Genomic DNA, 24,635 nt, shown 5'->3' on the forward strand with positions numbered 1-24,635 from the left:
TACACCACTAGGTCAGCTGAGGCATAAGTAGGAAACAAAAATGACTAATGATTTAGCATGAATAATAAGGAAGAATTAAAGTGCTAGTACTACTATGCCTCCAATTTGCTGTGTTATTCAACATGTATGAACACTATTCTATCATACGGATGAGCATGTAAATAGCTAATGTCATATCCAAATGTCATGCACTATCTAGTAATGATGTCTAATTATTATGTTTAATTATCATTACCCAAATTAACGAGGACCTACACAAGGTGTAGTCCTGACTTGCACCGTGCTTAATGGTCCCGCAGGACCACTATGGTGCCCACGATCCACTATCTGTTTTAATACCCCACAAATGCTATGGACCTGCTACCCGCTATTTACAACCTGAAGAAAGTATCAGTGTGTTTTGATCTTTCAGCACTCTTAAGGTGCACTTGTTAAATTCAGGATTTCTATCATGTACTAAAAGTCTAAAACTAAAGATGCAAATCACAATATCCAAAAATTACATATATTAATTTCTACATACATCATCCTTTTTTATTTTATGTGTAACTTATGATAGTCTTTTTCTGCACCTTTGATTTTCCATGTTCCTTGATATTTATATAATATATATTAATCAGCCATCTATCTCATTGATAAATATATAATTTTGACTTACCAATTTTCAAAAAATTCTTTAGAAGACGGACCAGAGAATAGTTCTACAAGCTATCTGTTGTGAAGCACTAGTACTTTGCTACTTTTTTGTGAAATTTTAATTAAAAAAAAATCCGTGTCAATGCATGCCAATGTGCCAATGGTGTGTTGGTGGTATGTGGGGGCATGCTGAGATTGGCACAATCTGTGGCAAGGGTTGTGCCGGCAGCACGGCAATCTTTGTTACTACAGACAATGCATTTTTGGCACTGACTAATTGACTTAGCATAACATTCTGAATTTGTAATTATTGTTCTCTAATTTCCAAAAATTGTTCTCTAATTTCCAAACTTTTTTTTATTCGTATGGTAAAAATCTTTGTAATTGCTGAAGGTAAGAGAAATATATGGTCTTGATGAAGAAACCACATTTCGGAATGTTACCATTTTTTCGGAAGGCCGGCCTCAGCCTTTGTATCTTGGAACTGCAACTCAAATAGGTTACACTAACTTTTTTTTGAATTTTGGATTTTGTTTTAGAAGATTTTGCTGAACTAAAACTGTATTACTGACAGTGCTGTACCTTATTTAGGAGTTATACCGACTGATGGAATTCCGAGTTTGTTGAAGGTGTTGCTTCCATCAAGCTGTGTTGGACTACCTTTATTGTAAGTTTGGCTACATTTACATTTTTACTAAAAATCGCTAAAATATCTAAGCTAATAAATCAAATAAGAATTTTCATGTTGAATATGTCTTCGTTGCTGTATTTGTAGTAATTTTAGGTTATAGAGTTGGAATATTACCAAATCTTAAACTAGTTGATTATGAGAAAGTTCACTATTGCAAATCAATAAATCATCAAGAATTTTGTGGTGCTTCACTTTGTGTTAGTTGTGTTTTGTTCAGAGTTCTCCATGCTTTTCCCCTGATGTTTGTATGGGTTTACCATTGATTCAATGTGCAATAGTAATTCCTGGCATTTACCTATTGTTCAGGTATATTAGAGATCTTCTTCTTAACCCTCCCACATTTGAGATTGCTTCAGCAATTCAAGGTATGCCTTGGCATTTAGATGAGAAACCTATTATTTACTTTCTTGGAGGAGACATTATCGCACCATATTTATCTACTATAAGCAACTCAAAATTAACTTGTTGTTCTTGTGCTTTTTCTTGTTTTCGTAGTTTATGCTTTATACGCACACACAATTAAAATGAGAGCTAGAGTTTTATGATCATTTTATCTAATAACATCTGGTCATTTTCTTATAATAATCGGATTTTGATGATCATTTTATTTTGTTCCCCTGAAAACTCTTGACCTTCTACTTTTAGGTTGCCAACTTTTGAATTTTACTTTCTTTGATCTGTTTGAGATTTGAGGAAATTTTATATCTTCGCTTTTATTAGTTGATTTTAATTTTGATTTCCTTGTCACAGAGGCTTGCAGGCTTATGAGCAGTGTAACTTGTTCAATTCCTGAGTTTACTTGCTTGTCAGCAGCAAAGGTTGTACCATATCTTCTTAATTAGAAAATTGCACCTTGCATTTTTAATCAGAAAACTGCAAATTAGTTTATTGATATGTTGTCTACTGCAGTACCGTTTTGCATGTTTTGCTGCTACTTTGTACATCAAACCAATTAATATATGTTAAACTGAAATGGTTCTTTCTATAAGCTGAACAATCTAGTGGGGCAAATAGACTGAAAATGTTGCACCAGATCCTTTGGCATGTGTCTATGAACTCAATGGCATTTGTTGCTAGTGCTTGCCGTGTGTTCTATGTTCTGTGGTTTGTGTCAATGAACATACTGATACAGTTTGTAAGTTTGTTGGTTCATGGCTATGGGTTAGTGTGCAGCCTGTGCCAATTCCTGTTAGGCAAGTAGTTGTGATCCTTTTATGTTTTTATCACGCCCCGAGCACAACAGAAGCTCCTACTAGGGACATGACTAGATCCACCACAAACTTTAGGGCTGCAACTCTTGCATGTACGATGTAGATTTAGAGCACCTATCAAGAGAGAACATAGCATCCCAGGATAATACTATAAATTTTCTCCATTTCTAGCATCAATTGACTAGTAAGAAACATTTAAACATAAACCAGACCTTCTATTTCCTATTACAAAAACTTGCCATTTATGCTTGCTTGTCATGTACATCCCATAATATCACAATTACATTTATTCACCCCAAAATGTATCATCTAGAGCCCGAACTAGGTATTGTCTACGTGTGACCTTTTTCGGTGGCCTGCTCCTCTTTGCCTGCATCACCTGAAAAAATATAGGGTGAGAAATCTTGAACATGTTTTCCAATGGGAACAGCAGGCCGTAAGATACAAGCTACACCCAATGGTTTACTCGGAAGCTGAAATAGATGAATTTTAGAAGTAAATGTAAGAGCACGAGTAAAAGCTGTAAGGAGTCAATTGCACTATGATATTGCGGTAACCATAAGGAAGGAAACTCATCATAATGCTATGATGATAATAATCAAGTGTACTCATGCATCAATTCCTTTAAGTACTCCAACTATTCAACTGTACCCTATCTAATCACTGGTCGGTTACGGGGACTCCACTTAGGTTTGCCAACAAAGTATTGCAGGGAACTCATTGCCATGGTTATTTTGTTCCGTACAAGGCCAACCTAGCCTCTACAGCTCCTTGCCACACAAGTGTGCTGTAACGCCCCGGTAGTCCCACATTGGATGGAAAAATTGTTTATGATTGGAATATATAAGACCTCGCATGCTAATAATAATAACTGCGCTGAAGCATTTTGGGCCGGTGGTTTGGGCCCAACGAGTTATTATTGCTACCGTGTTGGGTCGTTACAATTGGTATCAGAGCCGAAAACCGACTGGAAGTGTCATGCCCCCGCCCCGAGACCCCTACCAATTTGGCACAATTCAGGCGCGGCGAACGGACGCCGAACGGACAGCACCTTCCCTGTCCGCCCAAGGCTCAACAACAAATCGAGTACAAGAATTTATCCAGGAATTTAAATTCTATAAGTACACAATCAACGGAGCACAAACAGTGTCAACAACAAAGAGCAAGTCATCCACAAGATACACAAGTGAAATAAAGAGAGCTTTTACTAACTATTACATTAATTGCATCACATTCTTTTACATTTACATTTTCCTCAAAATAAATACATACTCTCAAGTACATAGCTCTCCAAAGTACTCACCTACATGAATCTCTCTCAAATACATAGGTGTGCTAATGCAAAAGGAAAGCTACTACTCTACCAATAATCCTCACTGGTCGGGCGCGATGCCCTTGCCGCGGTTCTCGCCCGGCAAACCTGTACCTAGCCCTGGAAGTAAAGTGGGGTGAGAACTATCTTCCATAGTTTCCAATAGGCTCGACCGTCGACTCTGCCGATCTTCCCACTAGGTCTAAGTGGGCAAAAGTAACAACGAAGCAGATAGATACATATTTATTAAAGCTGTAAAGACATAATAGAAAAACTATGCTACTATGTCCATAATCATGTGTAATGAATGTATGCATCATTTAGTAAAAGTTCACTATCATGCTAACAAGTTCGATCCATGTTCGATAAGCAATGTTCGATGACAATATTAACTTTTCATTTACCCAATCTGTGGCGAAACCCTTGGGTTTGCCTACGCCTCACATCTTCATCCCATAGGGTAAGGAGGCTCCATGTGCCCCCGAACCCGGGACTGTCTGCGGACATCAATCTGTCCTTATCGCCCGACACTCCGGAGTACTCGACGACATGGATGGCTATACCACCCCGGATGGCTATACCACCCCAATAACAGACCGTGAGCTTGATCTATCCTCTCTACGTGAGGATACCCTACGAACTAGGGCCAACATTTCTCTCAGAACTCAACCTATTCCGACTTTCATGCGTAGTTACTTAGCTCTACTAAGTTCATTGTTCACGAGTCATTTGCTAGGGAATCCACCTATCCCTAAGTTCACGAACCTCTAGTGTCAAATACACTACATAATGCCACTCGTTCTGTTCTTTAAACATTTAGATGCCACTCACTATATAACCATCGAGTTCATCTCTTTCCTTTAGCACTATAGGATCCATGTTCCGACCCAATCCTTACCTATCTATTTCACCAAGTATTCCATATACACTAGGTTAATATTTAGAAGCATAAGGAAAAGGTACTACACTGCAATCCTACAATGCAACATGCAAGAGATGAAAATCATGTATTTCTAAGACATAGAAAAGAGTTCGGTTGCTTCGGGATGACACCCCCCACCTTTTGAGGGTACAAATGTTCTAGAAACGCTCCTCAACGAACGTTATGACGATGTCTCGGCCTCGGTCCAAAACGGTGCTCAATCGGCTATATTTCGCCGATAGCTTTTCACCCGCTCGACGAATCGAAAATCCGACTTTGCTCCCGCGTTTAGACACCTATAAATTAGGTTTAGAAGCTATCAAATGAGATCAATCTTATCATTTATTAAAGACCCCAATTTGGAGCCCTAGGTTTGCACCTATAGCAAACCACTCCATCCAAACCCTAGATTCTAGCATTGATCTATTTAGAGGCATGCTAGAGGTCCATTTGACCCATTTCCAAAGCCAAAAATCCAAAAATCCTAAGTTCTACCTTTAGGGCTCAAGAGCTTACCTCAAGGTTAGCTCCAATGGAGAGGAGAGGAAGAGGAGGAGATGATCCAAGCCTTCCCTAGCTTGCTCTCCTTCTTCTTCTCCTTCTTCTCCTTCCTTTTTCTTCTTTTCTTCTCTTTTCTTTTTTTCTAGAGAGAGAGGGAAAGAGAGAGATGAGAGTTGGGAGGGAAATGAGAGAGGGAGGGAGAGCCCTTTGCTCTCTATACTCTCTAACTAAGGTATAATTGCAGCCAAGCCCCTCAACTTCTCATTTCTCAAACTGCTCTGCCTGGGCAGTTTTCGCACGGAGGGACCGGTCCTTCCCTGCCAGGGATCGGTCCTTGAGGACCTTCCAAAATTCACGCGTACGGCAACCGGTCCCTGCCCGAGAGACCGGTCCTTGGGAGACCGGTCCTTGCTTAAGAGACCGGTTCCCGAGAGTGGAATTCTCAGGACTTAGCCAAATTTTCGCTGTCTCGCTGGTTTCACTTATGGGGACTGGTCCCTAAGGCCTGGGACCGGTTGCATCAAGCATCCACCGCAACCACCAGCTACGGGGACCGGTCCTTCCTGCCAGGGACCGGTCCCCGAGAGCAAACTCCGCCCAGTGCAGACTTTTGCATTATTTGCTCTCGCGGACTCGACTCCAAAGAACTTTTTGTGTTTTGGACATCTCTAGCTTCTCCGAAGCCTACTCACTCGACAATTAGTCGATCCTGGACGAAGTATAACTCTCGGATTTCGAGAATTCACTTCCTTACATCCTCCCCTCCTTAAAAGGAGTTTCGTCCTCGAAACTGATTCAACTTAATTTAAACTCAGTTTCTATACCTTATTCCTCAAACAAGTGAGGATGATGCTTCCTCATTAGATACTCGAGTTCCCAGGTGCCTTCACGATCGTTGTGATTGCTCCACCGGATCTTCACGTAGGGAATCTCGCGATTTCTCAGCTTCCGCACTTCTCGGGCGATAACCATCACCGGAAACTCCTCGTAGCTCAAGTCTTCTTGAAGTTCTGGCTGTTCATATAGCATCGCATGCTCGGGGTCATGAATGTACTTGTGAAGGTTGGAGACATGGAACACATTGTGTACATCCGCGAGCTTCGGCGGCAAGGCGAGTCGATAAGCCACCGTGCCAACTTGCTCCAATATTTCATAGGGTCCAATGTACCGGGGACTCAACTTTCCCCGTACTCCAAACCGCTTAACACCTCGCATTGGCGAAACCTTTAAGAATACGCGGTCGCCCACCGCGAACTCTATATCTCGACGGCGTCTATCCGCATAGCTTTTCTGTCCCGACTGCGCCGTGAGCAATCGCTTGCGAGCAAGACAGACTTTCTCCTCCGCTTCTCGCAGAACATCAGGGCCGAATTTTGCACGCTCACCCACATCGCTCCAGTATATAGGAGACCGACATTTCCGCCCATAGAGAGCCTCGAATGGAGCCATCTCCACACTAGCGTGGTTACTATTGTTGTAGGTGAACTCGGCCATCGGCAGATGTTTACACCAACTCTCTTTATAGTCGATGACACACGCTCACAATATATCCTCCAGAGTTTGAATGGTCCTCTCAGTTTGCCCATCTGTCTGAGGATGAAATACTGTATTGAAGTCGAGCCGTGTGCCAAGCGCTTCTCGCAGGCTCTTCCAGAAGTGTGAAGTAAACCGGGGGTCACGATCCGATACGATCGACTTCGGCACCCCATGCAACCTCACTATCTCGTCAAGGTATACCTGCGCCAACTTGTCACCTGCCCACGTGGTGTGGATTGGCAAAAAGTGAGCCGATTTCGTCAATCGGTCCACAATTACCCATATCGCATCGTGGCCGCCCGTTGAGCGAGGCAAGCCGACCACGAAGTCCATTGATACGTCTTCCTATTTCCAAACGTGGATTGGTAGGCTTTGAAGCTTTCCCGCTGGAAATCGACGCTCGGCCTTCACTTGTTGGCATGCTAAGCACTTCGCCACGAAGCGTCCAATGTCACTTTTCATTCCCGGCCACCAATAGTGCATTTTTATCCCTGATACATCTTGGTGCCGCCCGAGTGATCAGCATACGGAGACCGGTGTGCTTCTTGCAAGATTAGCCTTCGGATATCCTCGTTGTTCGGCACACACCATTGGTTTCGAAACCGAAGTGCACCATCGGCGTCTACCATGAAATCGCCGCCACGACCATTCTCGATGTCGCGGGGGTTGCAGATCTTTGATCCTCTCCAACAAGGTCGGTTGGACAACGAGTGCCGTTAATTGAGCCGAAATCTCGGGAGTAACCACCTCAAGGTTCATTCGCTCCATGTCCAGCCACGGGTGTTTGATTTGTAACCCACGTAGCGAGGTTATCCGCCGACTTCCTGCTCAGTGCATCCGCGACCACATTCGCCTTCCCCGGGTGGTAAAGGATATCCACGTCGTAATCCTTTAACAATTCTAACCACCGTCGTTGACGCATGTTGAGCTCTTTCTGTATGAACAGATACTTCAGGCTTTTGTGATCGGTATAGATCTCACAATGGGTACCGTACAGGTAGTGCCTCCACAGCTTCAAGGCGAAGATTACCGCCGCTAGCTCCAAGTCGTGAATGAGGTAGTTCTTTTCATAGCTTTTCAGCTGACGGGATGCATAAGCAATTACTTTCCCGCCTTGCATCAAAACACACCCCAATTCTAGATAGGAAGCATCACTGTAGACCACGAAGTCTTCGCCCTGCACCGGTAGAGCGAGCACCGGAGTCGAAATCAATCGTTCCTTCAATGCTTTGAAACTCCGGTCGCATTCCTCGCTCCACATAAACTTGGTGCCTTTCTGAGTCAGATGGGTAAGTGGAATTACTATCTTCGAGAAGCCCTCCATGAACCGTCTATAGTAGCCCGCCAAGCCCACGAAGCTTCGAACCTTCGTGACATTCGTCGGGCGCTGCCAATCCTTGATTGCCTCAACTTTCCTTGGGTCTACCGAAACTCCACCCGCAGAAATCACATACCCTAGAAATGCGACCTCTCGGAGCCAGAAGTCACACTTCTTTAACTTAGCATATAGCTTCTCCTTCCGAAGGACTTGAAGCACAATCCTCAAATGCTCGGCACGTTCCTCGTCACTACGAGAATAGACCAATATGTTGTCTATGAAGACTACGACAAATCGGTCCAAATACTTTCTGAAGACACGGTTCATCAAGTCCATGAACGCCGCTGGAGTATTCGTGAGTCCAAATGGCATGACCGTGAATTCATAGTGCCCGTATCGCGTACGGAACGCAGTTTTCTGCACATCCTCCGGCTTGATCTTCAACTGGTGATAGCCGGACTGTAAATCTATCTTTGAGTACACACACGACCCTTGCAACTGATCGAACAGGTCATCAATTCGGGGTAGTGGGTACTTGTTTTTGATCGTGACTCTGTTCAACTCGAGATAATCTACGCAGAGTCGAAACGATCCGTTCTTCTTCCGCACAAATAACACCGGGGCTCCCCACGGTGATACACTTGGCCGGATAAATTGCTTGTCGAGGAGGTCCTGTAACTGACTCCTCAATTCTTTCAGTTCCGCCGGCGCCATTCGGTACGGAGCCTTCGAAATCGGTGCGGTACCGGGAATCAAGTCTATGACGAACTCGATCTCCCGATCCGGCGGTATCCCCGATAACTCCGTGGGAAACGCATCCGGGAACTCCCGTACCACTGATAACTCCTCCAATGTTGGAGCTACTCGATCCACTTCTACAACAGTTGCCAAGAACGTTGCGCAACCACTGTTGACCGACTTCCTTGCTCTCGTTGCTGACACTGTCGCGACGAAGCACGAGCTCTGACAAGCCCGATAAGTGAACTCCTTCTGTCCTGGCTCATGAAACGTAATCACTCTGCTCTTGCAGTCGATCGATGCGTGATACTTTGAGAGCCAGTCTATGCCCAATATGACATCGAACTCTTTAAGATTCTTGAGCTCTAACATCATAATGGGCATTATCCAGTCGCCTACTTGTACTGGACACGATGAGCATTCCGTGTAGGTATTAAATGTCGTCCCAGGGCCCTTAACTCGCCACTTGTCACTCGCCTCTTTGAGTATGTCATGCATGCGTGCGTGCGAATGATCTACTGATAAATAAATGCGTGGCTCCTGTATCAAACATAGCCCTGGAGCGAACTCCGTTAATTAAAACCATACCTGCCACTAGGCGATGCTCCTCCGCCTCCGCAGGCTCCTCGGCTTGGACCTGAGCGGCAAATACACGTTCGCTCGGGGCCGATTGCGCCATCTCGGGCTGGCGCGGCATCATCGCACGTCCCGCCGACACGGCCGTCGGTGGAACTCCTCCATAGTAAGCTGGAACTATCGGTGCTGATGCAACAGATGGAGCAGGCGAAGCTCCTCCTCCCGGGCAATCACGTATGAAGTCCCCCGGCTGCCTGCACTTGTAGCACTTGCCTTGGCGCTACTCACAACGTGACACTAGGTGGTCTCCACCACATATGACGCACCGTCGCGCTCCTTACAGGAAGTGTAAGAGCTAAGTGCTATGCGGGGCAAAGTGCTGCACCAACGGGTTTGGTGGGAGCCACCGCTTGAACTCGCAGGAGCTGCCACATCGCTTGGTAATTCTGAACTATAAATCTGTGGTTTGGGTTTGAACAATCTATATAGTAATTGGGCTTAAGAATTTTGGGCCAGTGGTTTGGGCCCAATGAGTTATTATTACTAGCGGGTTGGGTTGTTACACGTGCGATTGCCACGGTCGCCGCATAACGACTGCTCACTTTGGAGGGGACTTTGGGGCGGGACTACCCAAAGTGTCTTTCTCAGTATCACGGTGCTGCAAGCCATAGTCATATACATATGTTCAAGAGTCAGTAGCAGATTTAACAAGTATACCCAATCTCGATGACGCCTACAAGGCGAATATGACGTCTCGATGCCCTACAAGGCGAAGTTTGCTAGTACCTATACATATTTATATAAAAAGATCCCAACTAGCATGACTCTAATGTCAATCATATGTACCTTATAAAGGTGAGTTTAAATCTTTGAGTTCTCAATAATGGTTGCCACTACAAGGCTAAATTTAAATCTTGCACCACGTGCCCTTACAAGACGATCAAGTATAACTGTCATGCCCCGGGCCTTTTTTGGAAAGCTAATTATGAAAACCCTTCCATTTATCAGAGCAGAGTTGTGGGAGAAGCGTATAATTTTTTTTTTTTTTTTGAAACCTTGCTCGAGACATGCACAGATCCGCCACACGCACTGGGTATCCTCTATCCATGTGGACAAAGTCTTCCCTGTACATGTACGGCATAGGAGCATTGATACGTAACCACAAGCAATCAGAACAAGGTAGAATCATCGTATAGCCACTAATAATCCAAAGCCATAATCTAGAATCACTAAATCACTACATTAGGGAAACCCAGAATCTCAACTAAATTTCAAATCATAATATTGAAATACGAAAATATCCACAATATCAAATGATAAAGAAGAGTAAATCCAAGACTACAACAAGGTCCAAAGCACGAACTATCTAGGCTGTCCTCACATCGCGCCCCGACCTGCACTGTCAGTAACACTTGTAAAAACAGTGGGTTGAGAAACATATAAATATGTTTTCCGGTAGGGGCAACCAGTCGACGAGGGCAAGCCGCACTAACTGGCAAACGAAGGGGTACGATAAGGTAACTGCAAATAAGGAGTAATCAACTACAGTAGCAAAATAAATAGATAAATATCACGAAGTGGAAAACAAGGTAATGCTGCTGCTGTAAACACGAGTCAAGATACTAAACATGAAGAATACAACCAACCACAGTAGCAAGGAAATCGGCGAATAACTGTGATGAACAACTATACTAAGGGGTACTGCTACTGCAAACAAAGTCATATGCCAATACAATAGGAACACCAACTATAGTAGCAAGATGATGAATAACAAAATATCATAATCCACTAAACGAGGGATGCCGCTACTATAAGCTAGACAGCTACCAGATACCATGCACTACTCAAATAGAGATACTATGTATAAACTGAACGTGTAGTAGTCCAAAGTATACCTAATCACTATGGCTGGTCATAAAGATCCGGCCTAAGCTCGCCCACTAGGTCGCGAAGACTAACAATCAAGTACCACTCCGGAGGGACAATCACCTGCACCTAGAGTCGCTAACTCTGTCTAAGCACGGTGTGTATCAAGTCTAGGGTGGAAAAACTCAGGATGGCGAACCCTGTATATGAAACAACACCTTCGGAACCTGCTGGTTAGGACAGGAGGGTAGGGGGAGGTTGGCTTGGTGGAGGGCAGGTCGGGGTTCACCCTTGCCAGCGGTGGCGACGACAGCGGCAGCTGGAGATGCAAGCTTGGCCACCACCAATCCTTACGACTAGCAGCACCAATACAATAACCCCAGCTCTAAGACGGAGAGGTCGCAGCTAGGTCTAGGGAGGATCAAAGGGGGAGGAGATGTTGGCTGACCATAAGGGAGCTCTAGTCGACGGGGACGACGGCGACAAAAAGAGCAGTGGCCCGGTTCAGGCCGCACATTGCCGTGCGGGGGAAGAGCGGCGTGGCTGGGAAGGTGGTCGCAGGGATCTCCAGCCCAGACGTGGCGACGATGATGGCACAGGCGGTGGAGCCGGTTTCAACCTGAGAGAAGGTCTACCTTATATATATATATATATACACTTTGATCAATTTCATCCTTTAGATCATACTATTCAACTAACTGCCCACTCAACCTAAGGGAACCACTACTAAACCATAGGGAACCACTTTTATCCTAACCATACAGTTTTTCATCCAATGGCAAAAACTCGATAACAAAAAAAGGCCAAATACTATTAATAGTATTCTAGCCCAATTCTACTTAATAGTAATATATATTATATTTTATAAATAAAATTAAGAACATACCCATGCATCCGCAGCAAAGTGCGAGTACATCGCTAGTATATATATAATATACATTAAATATACATGTATTGTATATGTAGGGAGGGAGAGAGATGGCCTGAGGAGGGAGGTCGCTGGGGTGGCACTCCGGCCGACAACGCAATACAGGGAGAGAGATGGTGGCTACTGTGGAGGGGATGGTATGTGAAGAAGAGAATTCAAATTCTTCTTATTCTTTCAATAATGAATTACAAAGATATATATACATAAATGTTTCTATAATAAGATATTTAATAAGGAAAGATCTCTTAAGGAAAGATGCCTAAAACTATGCTAGCTAAATAGGAACATAATATATACAATTTTGACTTTCCATAACACTCCCCCTCAAGTTGGAGCAGAGATATTAATCATGCCCAACTTGTTACAAATGTAGTCAACCCGAGCTCCATTCAAAGCTTTTGTGAAGATATCCCCCAACTGGTCTCCAGTCTTGATATACCCTGTTGAAATGATCTTCTGTTGTATCTTTTCACGAATAAAATGACAATCAATCTCAATATGTTTAGTTCGCTCATGAAATACAGGATTAGAGGCAATATGGAGAGCAGCTTGATTATCACACCATAATTTAATGGGTTGTGGATTTTTAAGCCCAACCTCATCCAATAATTGTTGTATCCACATTACTTCACACAGATTGTGCCATAGCCCTGTATTCCGATTCAGCACTAGAACGGGAAACAACACTCTGCTTCTTACTTCTCCACGACACCAAGTTACCTCCAACAAAAACATAATATCCTGTAGGCGATCTCCTATCAACCTTTGAACCCGCCCAATCTGCATCTGAAAAGCGTTCAATATTTGAATGTCCATGGTTCTTGTACAAGATACCACGCCCTGGAGCTCCCTTTAGATAACACAAAATTTGTCCCAAAGCTTCCCAATGAGTAACAGTCGGAGAAGACATAAACTGACTTAACACACTGACGGAATATGCAATATCTGGCCGAGTCACTGTAAGATAGTTAAATTTGCCAACAAATCTCCTATACCTCTTTGGATCTTCAAACAATTCATCATCATTAGTTGTAAGTTGGAGATTATGAGCCATTGGTGCACTGCAAGGTTTAGCTCCTAATTTTTCTGTTTCTACTAGTAAGTCAAGCACATATTTTCTTTGAGATAAGAAGATGCCTCTTTTGCATCTTGTAACTTCAATACCCAAAAAATACTTCAACATCCCCAAGTCTTTTGTTTGAAACTGGGTTTGAAGAAAAAGTTTGAGAGGTGAGATTCCTGCAGTATCATTTCCAGTGATGACAATATCATCCACATACACTACTAATAGAATTATACCAGTCTCAGAATGTCTATAAAACATAGAATGATCACACTTGCTTTTCTTCATGCCGAACTCTTGAACTACTTCACTGAATCTGCCAAACCAAGCTCGAGGACTTTGCTTCAGGCCATATAAAGATTTCCAAAGTCTACAAACTCGACCTAACTCCCCCTGAGTAACAAAACCAGGTGGTTGCTCCATATATACCTCTTCTTGAAGATCACCATAGAGAAAAGCATTTTTAATGTCCAGCTGGTGTAAAACCCAATGAGAGGTGGCCGCCAACGAAATAAAAAAGCGAATAGAAGCAAGTTTAGCCACGGGAGAAAAATGTCGGAATAATTTTGGCAACAAGGAGGGCTTTTAGGCGAGCTACAGAACCATCTGGATTCATTTTCACAGTAAATACCCATTTGCAACCAATAGCTCACTTATCGGTAGGTAAGGGTACCAGTTCCCAAGTACCATTAGCGCCTAAAGCCATCATTTCCTCTTCCATTGCAGCACGCTAGCTAGGATGAGACAAACCTTCCACAACAGATTTAGGAACAGAAACTGACTCCAGAGAGGTAATGAAGCAACATGAAGAGGATGACAAACAGTCATAAGAAACAAACGATGAAATAGGGTAAGTACACGTACGTTTGCCTTTGCGAAGAGCAATGGGAAGATCAGAGTTAGAAGCAAGGTCGGTGATAGTAGTGACTGGATCTTTCGACGAAGAAGTTGGTAGAGGATCTGAATCAGGAGTCGCCAATCTCTGAGAATAGACATGAACAATAGTGGGTCGAACAGTTGCCGATGGAGCAGGAATAGGTGTTGCAGGACTGGACACTTGTCTGATAGTGTAAACAAGGAGATCATCTTCCTCCCCGACTTTCATAAATAGATGAAAGAGGAAAGAATGGAGTAGATTAAAAAAATGTAACATCTGCAGACACAATATATTGATCAAGAGTAGGAGAGAAGCACCGATACCCCTTTTGCATACCGAAGGAAGACGCACTTAAGGGACTTTGGATCCAATTTAGTTACCTGTGGACGAACATCTCGTACAAAACACGTACTACCAAAAAGACGAGGTTCAATAGGAAATAAAGATTTAGATGGAAACAAAACAGTATGAGGAATGGCACCATCCAAGACAGACGAAGGCATGCGATTAATCAGAAAACAAGCTGTGGAAACTGCATCAGCCTAAAAATGTTTAGGAACTTTCATTTGAAAAAGAAGGGCACGAGCTACCTCAAGGAGATGTAGGTTTTTTCTTTCAGCAACTCCATTTTGGGATGGAGTGTCAACACATGAGGATTGATGAAGGATGCCATTCTGTGTCATACAACGGTGAAAATTTTCTGAAAAATATTCTTTCGCATTGTCACTTCGCAATATACGCACAGAAACATTAAATTGTGTTTTGATTTCAGTACAAAAGGCACAAAAAATTGAGAATAGTTCTGAACGATTTTTTATTAAATATTACCAAGTAACACGAGAATAATCATACACAAAGGTAACGAAATACTTAAATCCTGATTTGGAAACAATAGGACACATACCCCAAATATCAGAATGAACTAACTCAAAAGGAGACGATGCTCGTTTATTGACTCTAGACACAGTAGGGAAACGATGATGCTTAGCAAACTGGCATGACTTACACTCTAGACTGGACAAAGATTGAAACTGTGGAAACAATTTCTTCAAGGTGGATAACGAAGGATGTCCCAACCGACAATGGACCTCAAAAGGAGTTAAATTACTGGAGCAAGCAAGAGACCTCGGCACCTGGTTGTCAAGGATATAGAGACCTCCAGACTTTTGTCCTCTACCAATAATCTGCTTTGTCGTAAGATCCTGAAACAAACAATGATCGGGAAAAAATGAGACAACAATTTAAAGCTCGGGTGAGTTTACTAACAGATAGTAAATTGAAAGAAAATTGAGGCAAACATAAAATAGATGACAAAGAAATTGATGACGTTGGGTTTGCAATGCCAGAACCCATGACACAAGAGTTAGATCCATCAGCTAAAGTAACAGAAGAAGATGTTATATGAGACTGAAAGGCAGATAAAAGATTGGAGTTACCTGTCATATGGTCTGTAGCACCCGAATCAATGACCCATTTGGAATAGGAAGACACAAGGCATGATGTGGATTTACCTGACTTGGCGAGTGCAGTGACAGGGGAACCGGTGGACTTTAAGGATGCCTGATATTGGGAGAACTGTGCAAATTCTTTAGCAGACACCAAAACAGTTCTCTCTGAGGATGGGGTTTTCTCCGAGGATGGGGTTGTATACTCCCCGGCTGCCATGTTGGCCATCTGAGATCGTTGGTTCTTATTTTGAAGTTTCAAACATGTGCGCTTTGTATGACCAGGTTCATGAAGGTTATAGCAAACAACTCCAAAATCTCGATTAGAGGTAGTCTCTCCATGACGGTGATTACCTCTATTGGTAGTAATCCCTCTATTGCCCCCTCTACTATTATGCCGTCCATTATCATTGCGACTCACAAGCGCGCTATTAGTAGATTGAGAAAATTGAGGGGTCTCCGTACGAAGTACTCGGGTGAAAGTATCATGCAAAGAGGAAATCTCAGAGCTAGAAAGAATCTGAGATTTAGCTGTCTCAAATTCTGGGGGTAAACCGGCAAGAAAACTCATAACCGCCATTTGCTCGCGTTGAACCTGCTGCACTTTTACATCAGGACTAAAGGGTAACAAAACATTAAGCTCTTCATAAACACGTTTAAAGTCCATAAAATAAGCTGTGAGAGACCTATCTTGCTTCTTAGATCGGTAAAATGCCTTACGAACATCATATATGCGGGAGAGGTTCCCTTTGCCAAAGTATAAAAAATCTAAATAATCCATCAATTCTTTCACAAACTCACAATGATTAATTAGACTAATTCCCTCACTTTGAATGGAGTTCCTGAGTTGTAAGAACAACCGAACATCTTCTCTCAACCAAGTTTGCTTTGTATTATCGTTCGGTGGATCGCTAGTTAGGTGATCATCCTTATCAATGCTTCGTAGATAAACAAGAACCGTCTTGGCCCATTCCAGATAGTTGGAGCCATTGAGTTTGTGTTCTGTGACTTTGGTCATTACCGGGATCACATCGGCAATCACAGATTTTGGCTCACTCTTAGCAAACAGTTTCAGACATGGCGTCTTGGACAATGAGACCAAGTCACAAAGCAGCTCGTAGGGCTGCACTTTACACCTCGCTGCCAGGCATGTCACACCCCGCCCCGAAACCACTACCAATTTGGCGCGGTTCGGGCTCGGCGAATGGATCGCGGAACGGACAGCACCTCCTCTGTCCGCCCAAGGCTCAACAACAGGAATGTGTACGAAAATTTACCCAGGAAATTCAAATTCTAAACATACACATTCAACGGGGCACAAACAGTGCCAACAACAACAAGAGCAAGTAATCCACAAGTAAAAACAAGTGAAATAAAGAGAGTACTTTACTAACTATTACAATAGTTTGCTTTTATTTACATTTACATCGTTTCTCAAAATGAATACATTTGATCATCCAAAATACATAGCTCTCCAAATCCTCATCTACATGAATCTCTCTCAATACATAGGTGTGCTAATGCAAAAAGAAAAGCTACTATACTACCACGGTCTCACTGATCGGGCGCGATGCCCTTGCCGCGGTCCTCACTCGGTAAACCTGTACCTACCACTGGAAATAGAGTGGGGTGAGAACTATCTTTCATAGTTCCCAGTGGGCTCGGCCGCCGACTCCGCCGATCTCCCCACTAGGTCCAAGTGGGCACAAATAACAACAAGTAGATAGATAGATAGATAGATAGATATCTCAAAGCTGTAAAGGCATAAAGGAAAACTATGCTACTATACCCATAATCATGTATAATGAATGCATGCATCATAAAGTAAATGTTTACTATCATGCTAACCAATTCGATCCATGTTCGAATGATAATGTTCCATGACATTGTTAACTGTTTATTTACCCAATCTGTGGCGAAATCCTTGGGCTCGCCTACAACTCACAATTCCATCCCGTATTGGGAACTCCATGTGCCCCCAAATCCGGGATTGTCTGCGGACCTCCATGTGGTCCTAATCGCCCGACACTCCGGAGTACTCGACGACAATCCTCTCCATGTGAGGATATGGATGGCTATACCACCCCAAATAACAGACCGTGAGTTAGATTTATCCTCTCCAAGTGAGGATACCCCACGAACTAGGGCCAACATCTTGAACGAACTCATCTACATCCTCTCTATATGAGGATACTTAGCTTTACTAAGTTCTTTGTCCACAAGACATTTTTTAAGGGATTCACCTATCCCTAGGTTCTCAAACCTCTAGTGTCAAGTACACTACTTTAATGCCACTCAATATGTTCTTTAGACACTTAGATGCCATTTTCCATGTCACCAAACACCCATCGTGTCCATCTCTTTTCTTTAGCACCATAGGATCCACGTTTCGACCTAATTCTTACCTATCCATTTTCACCAAGTATTCCATGTACACTAGGTTAACAGTTAGAAGCATAAGGAAAAGGCATTATAATGCAATCCTATAATGCAACATGCAAGAGATGAGATTATGCTATTCTAAGACATAGAAAAGAGCTCGGTTGCTTCGAGATGACAGCCCCCACCTTTTTCTCGTTGTAGAGGTTCTAGAAATGCCTCTCGCCGAATGTTACGACGAGGTCTCGGCCTTCTTGGTCCAAAACAATGCGCAATCGGCCTTATTTTGCCGATAGCTTTTCTCCCGCTCGACGAATCGAAATTCCGACTTCGTCCCCGCGTTTAGACACCTAGCAATTAGGTTTATAAGGCTTCAAATGAGATCAATCTCATACTTTACAAAAAACCCCATTTTGGGTACCCTAGGGTTCCATCTTGCTATTTGCACTATGAACCCAAGCCTCTAGCTCTAATCCACCAACAATGGTGCTAGAGGTCCTTTTGACCTCAATTCCAAAGCTCAAAACCCAAAAACCCTAAGTTCTACAAGCTAGGGTTTAGTAGCTTACCTCTAGTGCTACACCAATGGTGAGGAGAGGAAGAGGAAGATGCTCCAAGCCTCCTTGAGCTTGATCTCCTCCTCTTTCTTCTTCTTCTTCTTCTCCTCTTTCTTCTTCTTTTTTCTTCTTCTCCTTCTTTTTTCCTTCTAGAGAGAGAGAGGGAGAGAAATGAGAGAGTGTGGGAGTGTGAGGGGAAATAAGAGAGGGAGAGAGAGCTCTTTGCCCTCTATACCCCTTCACTAAAGCCATTTTGTATAAAAGCCCCTCCACTTTGATCCTCTTAAACAACTCTGCCGGGGCTGTTCTCGTGCGGAGGGATCGGTCTCCCCGACCTGGGACCGATCCCCGAGAGCTTCCCCAGATATCACGCGTTCGGGAACCGGTCTCTTCCCGGGAGACCGGTCCTCGGGAGACCGGTCCTTGCCTGAGAGACCGGTCCCCGAGAGCTTGATTTTCAGGACTTAGCCGATTTTGGCCTTCTCTCGCTGGCGTCGCACACGGGGACCGGTTCCCTCAGCCTGGGACCGGTTGCATCAAGAATCCCCAGCAACCACCAGCCTCGGGGACCGGTCTCTCCCTGCCAGGGACCGGTCCACGAGAGCAGAATCTGCCCAGTGCAGATTTTCGCATCATTGCTCTCGTGGACTCATTTCCAATGCACCTTTTGTGTTTTGGACAACTTTAGCTTTCCCGAAGGATACTCACTCGACAAGTAGTCGATCCTGGACGAAGTACAACTCTCGGATTTCGAGAATTCACTTCCTTACAAGGCAAATAAAACAACCTTAGGTATGTCACCTAAGGATCAAAACAAGAACTTGATGCACCAATCTTAGATTGCAGCAGTAGCACCGATACTGTAGCACCAACTGTAGCAGCACTGTAGAGCAGTACTGCAGCAGTACTGTAGCGCCGTACTGTAGCGATGACTGTAGCAGTACGTTGTGGTAGAGAAAAGAAAAAAAAGAACGAGCAACGCCGATGAGATCCGGTGAGGGACAACACTGGATCGCTATACCCTAGAATAAGGGTTTGGCTCTGATACCATGAAGAAGAGAATTCAAATTCTTCTTATTCATTCAATAATGAATTACAAAGATATATATACATAAATGTTTCTATAATAAGATATTTAATAAGGAAAGATCTCTTAAGGAAAGATGCCTAAAACTATGCTAGCTAAATAGGAACATAATATATACAATTTTGACTTACCATAACAGTATGGATAGAGAGAGAGAGAGAGAGAGAGAGAGAGAGACCAAAAGAGAGAGAGAGAGAGGAGAGAGAGAGAGAGAGAGAGAGAGAGAGAGAGGGGAGGGAGAGAGATGGCCTGAGGAAGGGGTCGCCGGGGTGGCGCTCCGGCCGATTTTAGCAGTACAAGGAGAAGGGTGGCGGCTGCTGTGGAGGGATATGGCTAGGGTTAGGGTATACACCTATATACATATACAATACATGTATATGTAATGTATATTATATATATACTAGCGATGTACTCGCGCTTTGCTGCGGGTGCATGGGTATGTTCTTAATTTTATTTATAAAATATAATATATATTACTATTAAGTAGAATTGGGCTAGAATACTATTAATAGTATTTGACCGTTTTTTGTTATTGAGTTTTTAGCCCTTGGATGAAAAATTATATGGTTAGGATGATAGTGGTTTCCTATGGTTTAATAGTAGTTCCCTTAGGTTGAGTGGGCTGTTAGTTGAATAGTATGATCTAAAGGATGAAATTGATCAAAGTGTACATCTAACGGCTAAAAAATCAATAGCATAAGAGCTCAAATACTATTAATAGTATTCCAGCTATTAAGTATATATTTTTATCAATATCTGATTTCAAACTCTAGAATTTTGTTACAAATTTTATTTGTTGGTATATTAGATCCTTGGGATTCCATAAACTTCAAAATTTTCTGAAGCACACCTACTTTGGAGAAATTAGATATAATTTTTCTAAAATTTAGACTTCCAACAGATAATTGACAAAAAGTGAAGGAGATTTTTAATTGATTTAATAGTTGATAGATAATGAGATTATTAAATCTAATTAATCTTCCAACCAATTTTGAAAAATAACTTACATTGAAATAATTAAAGATTGGTGAGATATTAATCAAATTAACATAGTTGAGGGGTCTAATTCAAAGTGGCTTTTAGTCGAACTCATTGACTGCACCTAATATACATATACATTTCATACGCACTAGTAAATTTGTATAATAGGGATGGCACAATAAAAGGTTAATTAATTCGATTTATTTTATAGTATTTAGAATGTCTATATGTTAATATTTATAAATTTTAGATATATTCACTAAAATAAAACTATATTTTTCTTATTGTGTCCATGATGCACCGGGTGCATTAATAGAATGGACATATGTCCACAAACAACGTTCCGATAAATTTATATGATAGAAATGTCAAAAATAAAATTAATTAAATTTGCTCTATAATACTTTTAATTTTTATATATTAAAAATTATAAAATTTAGATGCAAATATTAAAATAAATAATTTTTTCTATACAATTTACGGTGCACCGGGTATACCGAATTTATGGAAGGGACATTTGTCTAGAAATGGAAGGTGCTCCACAATGGATATGAGGTCTTTAGTGGAGTTTATTGGCTGCACCTAGTGTACATATACTGTCACGCCCTGAGCTCCGCCAATTTGGTCGGATTCGAGTACGTAACAGACGCCGAACGGACAGCACCTCCCCTGTCAGCCCAAGGCTCCAACAACATGTATAACACAAGCAAACTAACCAGGAGGTTGCAAGATATACAAGGTTTGCACGAGGGCAAACAATAACAACCACAAGTGAAAGCATCGAATCTATCTAAGCATTCAACATACAAGTCATTTGATTACTTTTGTATCAAACAAAAGTAAACCATTGCATTTACATTCATTTACATCACCTTTGCCTTTAACCAAAATGAAGTTTGCATCTTTATCATTCTTTACATTTACATTTACATTTACTAGTTCAACATACAACAGTTGAATACACCAAAAATATAGGGTTTGCCTATGAACTCCGAGGCCGCTATCTACGGCGCAATACCCTTGCCTCGATCCTCCGCCGCCCCGCTCGTGCACGGATCTGCAGGGTTAGTGGTAATGAGAACTAGAACGAAGTTCCCAGTGGGTTCGGCCGTCGACCGCGCCGATTCGCCCACTAGGTTTATTTCAGGCATATGTATTTCAATAAAAGTAGATGTCAAACCATTTAATGCAATTACTAATACAATGCCTGCAAAACAACCGCCAACACAGATAGATAATCAAATACATGATTCTGATGCATGCATGTCCATTCCTCTTTTTACTCGGCTTTTACCCAATCTTTCCAGGGTTCATCATGTTCAATCCAACTCATATCTCACATGTCCCATCTACCGGGATTAGCATTTGGAAATGCCCCCCAGGGATTTATCCTATCTACCGGGGAAGGCACATGGCACTATCGCGCGAGGGATCTTGGCCGGGCACTCTCACCCGTGGTGTCTACACTCTGGAGTACACCGCTTGAGGAGCTATCTCACTCAAGCCGGAACCAATATATGTGAGTATGATCCCATCCTCAATTGGAGGAGGTATAGCCAAACCTGTCTCATGCCACAATATCTCAATGCCAATGATAGGATTTACCATATCATATATATACCAGCAATTCTGAGTCACAATGGTCCTGATGCCATATTAAGCTAAACCTTGTTTAGTCATTACATTTTCGGTGCCAATCTGGTCACTAATGTCAATGTCACCTTTGTTTACTATTGTCATAGTCCGTTCTCGCATTCAATACACATAGGGTTCTTTCATACACAGTTGACATGGTTCTTTATCATTTCACATTTCACATATTCTTTAAGCATCTAAATGCATTTCAACCATGAACACATAATAAGCTACCCTACATGCATGAATGCTAACATCAATATGCTCAAATGGAGTGACATAGATATAGAAAGAGATCCGGTGTTTCCGGACAGCACCCCCCACTTTTTGGGTACGCTAGGATGCCGCGATCCTATTTTCACTATTTTTAGATGCCTTCGCCGCTAGTTGCGGCAATTTTGTACCAACTTAGCTTCTTCTCCCAATATCTTTCCGTACGCTCGTCGTATCCCCGAATCGAGCGCACCGATGCGTTCGTTGACCTACCAATTAGGTTAAAATGAGATCAATCCCATGATTGAACCTCAAAATTACAAAACTCTAAAGTTAGGTCCTTGTACAAAGTCATCTTCCCCAAACAAGCCCCTAGCTTGTATAATCATGGAGGAAATCCTCTAAATCATCTCCTAGATACATGCTAGAAGAAATTAAACCCACAACCTAGCTTAAAACCAAGAAATCTCACCTTTGGTTCAAGCTCTTTCTTGTACACTTGCACAATAGCAAGCAACACCCTTATCTTGGTCTTCTTCTCCACCAAAGTCCCTCCAAATCCCTCCTTGGTCCAAGCCCTAGAGAGAGAGGAAGAGAGAAGAGAAGGTTTTTAGAGAGAGAGAGGGAGATATTTTGGTGTAGGGTTGAGAGCAAATGAGCTCTCACACTTGCCCTAACCCACATATAACCCTTCACCAAGTCACATTTGCACTTAAGGCCCTCTCAATTCCACTTTTCACCACAGCCCTCACTGGGCATTTCTCGCATACGGGGTTTGGACCCTGCAGCTAGGGTTCGGACCCCGAGAGCAAAACTTCAGCCAGACAGCCCACTCTGGGCAGATTTCGCGTACGGGGTCCGGACCTTCCCGCTAGGGTCCGGACCCCGAGAGCACAACCCTACCAGCCTGCCCGCGCAGGGCATTTCACGCGTACGGGGTCCGGACCCTAGCAGGGGTCCGGACCCCGAGAGCACAAATTCTGGTACTTAGCCAGATTTTCACAGGTCTGCTCCCATGGGTCCATATACCCTATACAATGGCCCTAAGCTCTTAGAACCCATTGTAACATGTTCTAACTCGTCAAACTCCGCGTTCCGCTCATTTCGACGGAACTCGACACATCTTTACGGGGAGATGATACGTTACATATACATCTCATATGCACCAGTAAATTTTTACAGTGATGTCAAAACTAAAAATTTAATTAATTCAATTTATTTTGTAAATTTTAAAATGTTTATATGTTAATATTTATACATTTTAAATTATATTCACTAAAATAAATTTATATTTTCTTATTGGGTCCATAGTGCACTGAGTGCGCCTATGGAATGGACGCATGTCCACAAACACTACTCTCCATTGCAAATTATTGCGTGCACTTAGTGTATGTGATTCACACCGGCAAATTTATATGATAAAAATGTCAAAATAAAATTTCAGATAAAATTGTCAAAACCAAAATTTTAGAATAAATTTTCATTAATTAAATTTATGTTATAGTATTTTAAATGTCTTTGTAGTAAAATAAAATAAAAATTATTATAGGATCTATGGTACACCGGGTGCAGTGTAAATATAGACGGGACACGTGTCAACACAGAGATATTACTCCACGCACTTTAGTATATAGTAATAGATATATACAACTATTCGTAACAATTGCATCTTACTCCCCTTTTTGCACACAACTCCATAGCACAACCCAATTTACGTCGAAGCCCTCCAAGTGAGGAAATTTCAGAGTCTCTTGCAATTAAGGTCGCAACTTCATAAAAAGATCCTCTTTTTGGTTTCTCTCTCTAACTTCAACTGCGTGCCAATTTTCATAGAAATCTCAGAATTTCGTAAAACTTGAATGCACACGTTCCTCTATGAGTCTAGTTTCACATGAGTCCTTTTGCTCATGAAAATTCTAGAAATACTCACATGAAATGATAGCCCCTTAGCGCATTGTACCTTTTTTGCAAATCACAAAAATTGCAATTTAGCCCATTCTGGATCACAATTTCAAATCCAAAACTCACCCATAGTTGTGTTTTGCTCACAAGTTCCTCCACCTCAAGAATCATGCAATTTGACACATAAAATGCTACTCTTTAGAATAAATGCTCCGTTTCATCTATTTTGCACTTCTGCAACTTCGTCCCAAAACATTAGTT

At 42.4% G+C, this 24,635-nt stretch overlaps 1 protein-coding gene across 3 annotated transcripts in view; it reads left to right on the plus strand.

The window, feature by feature from the left end:
• The window catches only part of LOC109707588 (DNA mismatch repair protein MSH1, mitochondrial), a 90,002-nt gene that overhangs the window by 50,713 nt on the left and 14,654 nt on the right, over window positions 1-24,635 (plus strand). For all 3 annotated transcript variants that reach the window (XM_020228971.1, XM_020228972.1, XM_020228973.1), the window contains 4 exons: window positions 1,030-1,135; window positions 1,228-1,303; window positions 1,634-1,692; window positions 2,078-2,145. In XM_020228971.1, coding sequence (XP_020084560.1) covers window positions 1,030-1,135; window positions 1,228-1,303; window positions 1,634-1,692; window positions 2,078-2,145 — 309 coding nt within the window. The remainder of the gene's footprint in view (window positions 1-1,029; window positions 1,136-1,227; window positions 1,304-1,633; window positions 1,693-2,077; window positions 2,146-24,635) is intronic.

This window comes from Ananas comosus, linkage group 3 (assembly GCF_001540865.1).
Source record: "Ananas comosus cultivar F153 linkage group 3, ASM154086v1, whole genome shotgun sequence".
NCBI lineage: Eukaryota > Viridiplantae > Streptophyta > Magnoliopsida > Poales > Bromeliaceae > Ananas > Ananas comosus.